This window comes from Triticum dicoccoides, chromosome 4A, assembly GCF_002162155.2.
Source record: "Triticum dicoccoides isolate Atlit2015 ecotype Zavitan chromosome 4A, WEW_v2.0, whole genome shotgun sequence".
Taxonomy (NCBI): domain Eukaryota; kingdom Viridiplantae; phylum Streptophyta; class Magnoliopsida; order Poales; family Poaceae; genus Triticum; species Triticum dicoccoides.
Window position 1 is genome coordinate 666,153,498 of NC_041386.1, and position 10,338 is coordinate 666,163,835.

Here is a 10,338-nt window from a genome sequence, read left to right on the forward strand (position 1 = left end):
TCTTGTACGCACCGCGGTAGAGGATGCACTCATTAGGGTATGCATGTATCTTCTGTACCTCCAATCCTAGAGGGCATACGACCTTCTTTGCTGTGTATGTACTGTCGGGTAATTCGTTATCCTTTGGAAGCTTCTTCTTCAATATTTTCAGTAACTTCTCAAATCCTTTGTCAGGCACAGCATTCTCTGCATTTCACTGCAACAATTCCAGTACGGTACCGAGCTTTATGTTTCCATCTTCGCAATTGGGGTACAACCCTTTTTTGTGATCCTCTCACATGCAATCAAACTTCAGCTTCTCCTTTTGACTTTCGCATTGTGTCCTTGCATCGACAATGACCCGGCGGAGATCATCATCATCGGGCACATTGTCTGGTTCCTCTTGATCTTCAGCAGCTTCGCCCGTTGTAGCAGCATCATGCACATCATCTGGTTCCTCTTGATGTTCAGTAGCATCACCGTATTCAGGGGGCACATAGCTGTCATCATACTCTTCTTCTTCGCCGTCTTCCATCATAACCCCTATTTCTCCGTGCCTCGTCCAAACATTATAGTGTGGCATGAAACCCTTGTAAAGCAGGTGGGTGTGAAGGATTTTCCGGTCAGAGTAAGACTTCGTATTCCCACATACAGGGCATGGACAACACATAAAACCATTCTGCTTGTTTGCCTCAGCCACTTCGAGAAAATCATGCACGCCCTTAATGTACTCGGAGGTGTGTCTGTCACCGTACATCCATTGCCGGTTCATCTGCGTGCATTATATATAATTAAGTGTGTCAAAAATCATTACAAAACATCATGAATAGATAATTAAGTGACCAAATTAATAGAAGTTCATCATCACATTAAAACCAAAGTACATACATAGTTCTCATCTAACAACATAAACCTCTGCAGAGCATCTAAATTAATTAAACCATACATTGAAACTATGTAAAACATTTCAATGCGAAAACAAATGCGATCATAATCGCAACCAAGGTAACAACTGATCCAACGACATAATGATACCAAGCCTCGGTATGAATGTCATATTTTCTAATCTTTCTAATCTTCAAGCGCATTGCATCCATCTTGATCTTGTGATCATCGACGACATCCGCAACATGCAACTCCAATATCATCTTCTCCTCCTCAATTTTTCTTATTTTTTACTTCAAGAAATTGTTTTCTTCTTCAACTAAATTTAACCTCTCGACAATAGGGTCGGTTGGAATTTCCGGTTCAAGAACCTCCTAGATAAATAAAATATATGTCACGTTGGTCGGCATAATTTTCATAAACAATAAATGAACCAATAGTTATGAACAGATAATATATACCACATCCGAATCATAGACAGGACGAGGGCCGACGGGGGCGGATACCAAAACTATCGCACTATATAAGATGCAATAATACAAGTAAAAAAATAATACAAGTATCTATCTAAACATACAAGTAAGAATATTTTTCCTTTCAGAAAGAAGATAAGAACAAGAGGCTCACCACGGTGGTGCCGGCAATGAGATCGGCGCGGGTGATCGACGGCGGTGAAGACGGGGATGTGGCGTGACGGACCGCTATACCTAGAAAAATATTGAGGAAAATGAAGCTTGGATGTCTAGCTTGAAGAGGAGAAAGCTTAAGTAGTGTGGCTCGGGCATTCCATCGAACACCTTGTGTGCATAGGAGGTGAGCTAGAACACCACCAAGCCCTCTCCCCCTCGGCTGCCAGAAAAAACAGAGCAGTGTGCTCTGCTCTTACGTGAGGGGGTATATATCGGCACCTCATTGGTCCCGGTTGGTGGCATGAACCGGGACTAAAGGGCAGCCTTTGGTCCCGGTTTGAGCCACCAATCGGGACCAATGATGGTGGGCCAGGAGCAAGGCCCATTGATCCCGGTTCGTTCCACCAACCGGGACCAAATGGTCCAGACGAACCGGGACCAATGGCCCACGTGGCCCGGCCGGCCCCCGGGCGCACGAACCGGGTCCAATGCCCCCATGGGTCCCGGTTCTTGACTGAACCGGGACTAATGGGCTGACCCGGCCTGGACCTTTGTTTCTACTAGTGTAAGAGCAAGGTTAATACTATGTCCAAAAACTGGATATACAAGACTGCCATGTCATCGAGAGTTAGCAATACCATTCACTCATACAATATGGTTGACTATTCGTTAATACTTTTTTCTACCTTCTCTCTTTCTCTTTCTTCACACCTATTGTATTTTCTTAGAAGTACATACATAGCTTTACTCGTGCATGAGATCTTATTCCCCTTACTTTTTCATATATATCTCCTCCACATAGACAAAAGTTCCATCTAAGCGTAGCGTCATCCAGTCCGCCCCGATGGGAACGGGTTCATGACGGTTGTGACCGGGGGCGTGGTCGCGATGGGCCTGGGGACGGCCGTGGCCGTGGGTGCGACAGACATGACTCCAGCGATGACAGTGTAGATGATGGGGCAACATCCGTAGGCGCAGCGGTTGCCCCATTGGGACGACGTTCGTGGGCGCGGTAGCGGCCCCCATTAGGCTTTGTTCGGTTAATCCTCTCTCCAAGAGGATTGGAGGGGATTGGCAGGGATTGGTTCATATTTTGACTTAGAAGAGGTTTAAATCCCCCTCAAACCCCTTCAATCCACTCGGATTCACCCGCAACCGAACAAGGCCTTAGGGATGATGTTGGCGGTGGCGCTCGTGGTCTCAATGGCAGCTGCGAGGGTTGGATCCATGGCGGCACGGCTGCGAGGAGGAGGAGAAGAGGCGACGCATGGGCGACAGTTGAGTAGGGAGACGAGAGAGGGACAATGGTGGAGGAGGGAGAGGAGGGCCACAAGGTTAGTGCCCAGGAGCTCCGCAGCGGTTACGAGGGTTCGATCCATGGCGGCACGACGGGAAGGAGGGGGAGGAGATGGTCCGGCGACCGCGGTGGAGGAGGGAGACAAGGGAGGGACATCGATGGAGGAGGGAGAGGAGGGCAACAAGGTGCAGAGTGGGCGATTAAGCCGGGCCGCACCCACGTTTTATGGCAGAGGGGTAGACAAAGTGGAAGCGTTGTGCCGAGTTCCCTATGGAGGGAACTCGACAAAGGAAGCCCAACCATCATATTTCCGTTGTCTTGCCTCGTGGTGGGTGCCCCTATAAGGCCTTTGCCAAGCTCCGGTGTTATGGTGCTTGGCAAAGATTTGACCCAGATATTGTTTTCGAGAACTTTTACTTGTTTGTTTCTTTTATTAACTTATTTTAATGATTGAAGAAAATAAACAAAAAATAAACAAATAAAATATGAAAGAAATAGGAAAACTCAAAAATTGCAATAGATGTCATAATGTTTTTCAGAAGAGTTTCTTTAGTTGTTTGTCCTTTCCTTTTTGATTACTTTCTTCCTTCTTTGTTTTTCTGCTGGAACCAACGATGCGGCGTGCTCGAACCAGCCTCATTTTTTGCTACATCCATTCATGACAGAGCTACGACCCACGACGGTGGAGACGAGGTTTTTGCTGCAATCGTCATCAGTTTTTGCTACGAGCGGCGAGAAAATTTGCTTCATCCAATCATGGCAGAGATGCGGACAGCGACGACGATGTTTTTTTTGCTACCACTGGTGTTTTTTTTTTTGCTACAACCATATTGCTTTTGTGCTACAACGAGCCTCTCATCTTTCTACAACCCACCCCGGGCGTTGAAACATTGCTACAACCGTGTCGTTTTTCTGCTACAATCAGCACCTCGTTTTGAGACTAGCCATCACCAGCGTCAACCTGGTGCTACAACCGCGACGGTTTTTGCTTCAACCCACAACCGCAAAAGCTACTAACTGGTCAGCGTTTTTTGCTACGATGGGTGGGGGTGGCTGCACCGGCGAGCTCTTTTTGGTTGGAAGAAGCATGTTTTTTTTGCTACGATCTGCGAACAATTTTGCTGCTACTGGCTCCCCGAGGGAGAGCACACTTCCGCGAGCTCGTCGCCGGGTTGCCGCGACCGGCGAAGGCACCATCGGAGCTGTTGCATCGCACCGGAGCTTCGACCATCACCATGGGGAGCTACAACTACGAGTGCATGCTGCTAGACATGCATAGCCAGCAAGAAATGCAGAAGATGACGACGGCGAGGGGCGATGACCGGTGGCGAGGGGGGCGAGATGCGTCTTGGCAGTCTTTCGAGGCAGGCCGTGTCGCTCGTCTGCAGCAGTGTGATTGGGGTTTTCTTGAGAGAAAAAGACGCCAGGGATGGAAGAAAGGGGATCTCGTCGGTGCGTACGTCGTCTGATTTGTACTAAATCAGGTGGTCAGGGACCGATCGGCCAAAATTTCGGCCGGTGCGCCGGCTCCTATCAATGCCCTATATACAACAGGTCATAGGAAACATGGAAAACTCCAATCTGATCATCTCGTCTGTCACCGTACGGCAAAGTCTAGTAGAAGAACTCGTCTTCGTCTCCCGCCGGTCCACGTACGCGTCTGCTGGAGAATGACAACTGCGTGTTTGCATTCTCACGCAAAGTCACCCAATTGATACGGAAATTAGTCTCAGTAATAAGTAGTACTATTATCTAGACCCAATTCCACCCATTGCTTTCAGTAGGTAAGTTCGTTGAATGAGCGACCAAGCCCCGCTAGCCACACCACACCATTGATTTTTATTCACCCACCATTGATCCCGTGACATAACCATGCCTTTCAGTAGACACTGGCAAGAGAGTTTTCTCTTGATAACTCCCGATAAGTAACATAAACAGAGGATTTACTATTACACTGTTTTGACCGGAAAATTGTCTTTTTTAAAAAGAAGTCAAAGGGTGATTTTATTTTTGTGAATTTACCTCACAAGTATAATAGAAGGTCAAGTTTATTTCAAAAATATTTTCAGATTTTTTTGAATTTTTTGAATTGCTAATTTATTTTTCATATACGGTGTATATACACCCAGGAACCAAACGTTCCCGTCCCGAATTAGTCTCTCTCAGTATACTAGACTCGATGCCTTTCAGTCGGTAGGTTCGTGGAACGAGCGACCATTGATTTTTATTCCCCCACCATTGATCCCGTGACATAACCATGCCTTTCAGTACACATTGGCAAGAGAGAGTTTTCGCTTGATAACTCCCAAGAAGTACACAAACAAAGAGACAGAGGCTTTCTTGCGCCACCGCAACGTCCGATCGAGCAAGCAAACGGATGCACAAGCCATGCCTCTCCAGCTCTTCCACTTGGCCACCCTGTTCCTTCTCCTCGCGGCCACCGTCTGTGCCGACGACGGTCGGCAGTTCGCCTACAATGGCTTTGCGGGCAGGAGCCTCGACCTCGACGGCGCGGCCGAGGTCACGCCCAGCGGCCTCCTCATGCTGACCAATGGCACTATCCAGCAGAAAGGCCACGCCTTCCACCCGTCCCCGGTGCCGCTCCGCGCCGCGCGCTCCTTCTCGACGGCCTTCGTCTTCGCCATCTTCGGGCAGTACATTGACCTCAGCAGCCCCGGCATGGCCTTCTTCGTCACCACGTCCAAGGAGGTGCTCGCCACCGCGCTGCCGGGCCAGTTCCTCGGCCTCCTCAACGCCACCAACAACACCAACCCCAACGCCCACATCTTCGCCGTGGAGCTCGACACCCTCCTCAACTCCGAGTGCCGGGACATGAATAGCAACCACGTCGGCGTCGACGTCGACAGCATGGTGTCGCGAGCATCCGCCGACGCCGGCTACTACGACGACGCCACGGGCCGGTTCCAGAACCTGAGCCTGATCAGCAGGCAGGCGATGCAGGTCTGGGTGGACTACGATGGCGCGGCAGCCGAGATCACGGTGACCATGGCTCCCCTGGGCGTCGCCAGGCCCAAGACGCCCCTGCTGCGGACCGCCGTGAACCTCTCGGCCGTGGTGCAGCACCAGGACACGGCGTACGTCGGGTTCTCGTCGGCCACCGGAATCCTCTTTGCGCGCCACTTCGTCGTCGGTTGGAGCTTCGCGCTGGACGGGCCGGCGCCGACGCTGAACATCTCCTCCTTGCCCGCCCTGCCGCCCACCGGGCCCAAGCCACGGTCCAGGGTGCTGGAGATCGTGCTGCCCATAGCGTCGGCGACGGTGGTTCTGGCCGTCGGCATCGCCGCTTACATCTTAGTCCGACGGCGACTCAGGTACGCGGAGGTCCGGGAGGACTGGGAGGTCGCCTTCGGACCCCAGCCCTTCTCCTACAAGGACCTGTACCAGGCGACCAAGGGGTTCAGCGAGACCAACCTCCTCGGCGCGGGAGGCTTTGGAAGCGTCTACAAGGGCGTGCTCCGCAAGCCCGACATGGACACGGAGGTGGCCGTCAAGCGGGTGTCGCACCAGTCGAGGCAGGGGATGAAGGAGTTCGTCGCGGAGGTCGCGAGCATGCGCCGGCTGCACCACCGCAACCTCGTGCAGCTGCTCGGCTATTGCCGGCGAAAGGGGGAGCTTCTCTTGGTCTACGATCACATGCCAAATGGCAGCCTAGACAAATACCTCCATGATCCCAGCCCTGGCAAGGCTACATTGGAGTGGCCTCAGAGGTTGCACATCATCAGGGGAGTGGCTTCAGGGTTATCCTACCTCCATGAGGGTTGGGAGCAGATCGTCATCCATCGAGACGTCAAGGCAAGCAACGTGCTCTTGGATGGCGAGATGAACGGGCGGCTAGGGGATTTCGGCCTAGCAAGGCTCTACGACCATGGGTCCGATGCGCGGACCACACACGTGGTCGGCACCATGGGCTACCTAGCCCCTGAACTAGGACACACCGGCAAGGCAACCCCGGCTACCGATGTCTTCGCCTTCGGTGCGTTCCTCCTGGAGGTCACCTGTGGGCGGAGGCCGATCGAGGAAGACGAGGAAAACAACCGCGTCATGCTCGTGGACTGGGTTGCCGAACATTGGCGTCAGGGTTGCATCACTAAGGCGGCAGACATTAGGATGCCAAACAGCTTGGGTCTTGACCAGGTCTCTCTAGTCCTAAAACTCGGGCTTTTGTGCTCCCATCCTTTGCCCAACGCAAGGCCAACCATACGACAAGTCATGCAGTACCTCGATGGCGACATGCCCCTCCCGGAGTTTTCACCAGAGTACCTCGGCTCAACCATGCTGGAGCAGATGTACAGCGCGGAGTTTTTTAACAAGAATGCAATGTCATACGTGTCATTGGGTGTCATTTCCGATCTCTCCGGAGGAAGGTGACAAAGGTGAATGCCGTGCCAAAATAACTGATGAGTTGGACTTCTAATACTTGTATATCCCTGTAAGACGTAACTAGCACTACTTAGTAGAAGTTTGTTTGATGTTTTGATATTTAATTTTGAATGATTGTAATGGTTTACTTTCTTTTTGCAGATGCATCTTTATAACAAACAGGTGTATCATGCATGCTACCTGCTTATGATAGGCGTTTCTTAACAGATTCATGTTTATGCATAGTAGATGTGCATGTATTAGTACTTCTTGTATGTTTCCAGTGAGATCAGGACTCTTTTCAATAGAATATTTTCTTTGTCGCTAGCAATGTGCTACCTATCAGATCAGAACTTTGAATCCCTTACTTTTCTACGTTCCTACTTTGATTTCAACATCTGACGAGGACTATTTCATTTATCTATTTTGATTGATGTTAATATGTTGCCTCAAACAATGATCGTTCGTCAACAGTACTAGAGCTATGACTTTTAGCCACTACATAAGGTGGTTGGTTGCTAAAAGTCCAAACATGATTACTACCAACACTACTTGGTCTCTTCATGGCGGCTATAGCATAGTCTCTACAGATATTTGGGGACCACCATTGTGATTACTAGTCATATCAATAGCTACCGACTACAGCTTGCTGAGACTAAGTGAAAGCAATAGCTACTACCAAGCAAATGGTGGTGAAGACCAAGCGACACTTGGTAGCTTAGCCACCATGCACATGTTTGGTGACCAGATAGACATATTGCAAGAAATGAATGGTTGGTGACTAAAAATTTAAACCGTGCAATGTTCAATGAGGGATCTCCGGCCTCCCTCCTCAAAGGGCTCGGTTCCTTATGCACCCTCACGGCTTGATTCATTTGGAAACATCGCAACGCTGTCATCTTCGACGGATTGCATCCTTCTACTACAGTTCTAGTTCACATCATTCAGTACGAGACCTGCTGCTGGACCAAGGCTGGTGCTAAAGGGTTGGACATGTGTACTTCAAAAAAAAAGGGTTGGACATGTTGCTCCCTCTAAATCACTAGACTGTAATTGGGCTGAGCAACCCCTCTTCTTCTGCTCCCTGTTGAATTTACATGGCATTAGCTGTGTACGCTAATGGATTTCCAACCAACCTGTAAAGTTTTTTCTTTCTATCAATGCAATGATATGCTACTCAGTGTATTCGTTAAAAATAGACAGCTTTGAAACATAACATACTTACAAGCATTGGTGACTAAAGTCATGAAAAACATATTAAAATATTGTTATCATATACACACTGACATTTGCACCATGCGAGAAATCTTACAATTACAGACATCCACGTCACATATAGACAAATTGGAGTTATGCCCCAAAAATTAACAATTTTGTAATATATTACATCTTTTTCTTTCCCCTCTCGCAAGAAAACTAGGGAAAACCTTCCTCCCTTCTATTTCGCCGGCGAGCCCGTGGATTCGCCACCCCTCCGCCTGTCGCTCCAGCGGCCGGTGCTGAGATTCTGATCAAGGAAGACGAGGGGAACAACCATGTCATGCTTGTGGACTGCGTTGCCGAACATTGGCGTCAGGGTTGCATCACTAAGTCGGCAGACATTAGGATGCCAAGCTTTAGTCTTGACCATGACTCTCTAGTGCTTGAACTCGGGCTTCGGTGCTCCCATCCTTTGCCCAATGCAAGGCCAACCATACGGCTAGTCGCACAGTACCTCGACGGCGACGTGCCGCTCCCAGAGTTTTCACCAGAGTACCTAGGCTCAACCATGTTGGAGCTGATGTATAGTGCGGAGGTCATCTCCGATCTCTCCGGAGGAAGGTGACAAAGGTGCATGACGTGGCAAAATATTTGAGTTGGACTTCTAATACTTGTGTATCCTTTTAAGACATAACTGTCACCACTTTGTAGAAGATTGTTTGATGTTTTGATATTTAATTTCGAATGATTGTAATGGTTTGCTCTCTTTTCATACAGATCTGTCTTTATAACAAACAGGTGTATCATGCTACCTGCTTATGATACATGTTTCTTAACTGATTCATGTTTATCCATGGTAGATGTGCATGTATTAGTACTTCTTGTACGTTTCTAGTGAGATCGGGACTCTTTTCAATAGAATATTTTCTTTGTCGCTAGCGATGTGTTACCTATCAGATCAGAACTTTGAATCCCTTACTTTCTATGTTCCTACTTTGATTTCAACATCTGACGAGGACTATTTCATTTATCTATTTTGATTGATGTTAATATGTTGTATCAAGCAATGATCGTTCATCAACACTACTAGAGCTATGACTTTTGACCACTATATAAGGTGGTTGGTTGCTAAAAGTCCAAACGTGGTTACTACCAACACTACTTGGTCTCTTCATGGCGGCTATAGCATAGTCTCTACAGATATTTGGGGACCACCATTGTGATTACTTTGAAACTAAAAGTCATATCAATAGCTACTGACTACAGCTTGGTGAGACTATGTGAAAGCAATAGCTGCGCAGCAAATGGTGGTGACTAATACTCCCTCCGTCCGCGAATAAGTGTACATCTAGCTTTTGTTCTATGTCAAAGTTTTAAAATTTTAACCAATTTTCTAAAAAATAGTAGTAACATATATGACATCAAATTGATATATTATCAGAATACATTTCATGATGAATCTAGTGATACTAATTTGAAGTCATCAATGCTTTTACTTTTTCCTAAAAAGGTGGTCAAAGTTTTAAATCTTTGACTTAAAACAAAAGCTAGAAGTACACTTATTCGCGGACGGAGGGAGTAGCTCCGAGCTGTGACCAAGGGGCACTTGGTAGCTTAGCCACCATGCACATGTTCGGTGACTAGACAGACATCTTGCAAGAAATGAATGCTTGGTGACTAGAAATTTAAACCGTGCAATGTTCAATGAGGGGTCTCCGGCCTCCCTCCGCAGAGGGCTCGGTTCCTTATGCACCCTCACGGTTTGGTTCATCTGGAAACACCACAACACTTTCATCTTCAACGGATTGCATCCTTTTACTACAGTTCTAGTTTGCACTATCCAGGATGAGACCTGCTGCTGGACCAAGGCTGGTGCTAAAGGGTTGGACGCATTGCTCCCTGTAAATCACTAGACTGTATTTGGGCCGAGCAACACCTCTTCTTCTGCTCCCTGTTGGATTTACATGG

At 48.3% G+C, this 10,338-nt stretch overlaps 1 protein-coding gene across 2 annotated transcripts; it reads left to right on the plus strand.

The window, feature by feature from the left end:
• The first annotated feature begins 5,066 nt into the window (after positions 1–5,066).
• Positions 5,067–7,513, plus strand: LOC119287833 (L-type lectin-domain containing receptor kinase SIT2-like). Of its 2 annotated transcripts, none has more exons than XR_005140971.1 (2): positions 5,067–7,240; positions 7,333–7,513. XR_005140971.1 is itself a non-coding variant. In XM_037567465.1 (2 exons), the coding sequence occupies exon 1, from the start codon at positions 5,179–5,181 to the stop codon at positions 7,177–7,179; it is 2,001 nt and encodes a 666-aa protein (XP_037423362.1). In that variant the 5' UTR covers positions 5,067–5,178; the 3' UTR covers positions 7,180–7,184; positions 7,333–7,513. The 2 variants fall into 2 exon arrangements, 1 of the variants encoding a protein (XP_037423362.1); XM_037567465.1 differs by having other exon boundaries at positions 5,067–7,184.
• Positions 7,514–10,338: the final 2,825 nt, after the last annotated feature.

Coding starts and splice junctions, on each gene's coding strand:
- LOC119287833 (XM_037567465.1), top strand. CDS start 5,179: ATGCCTCTCCAGCTCTTCCACTTGGCCACCCTGTTCCTTCTCCTCGCG.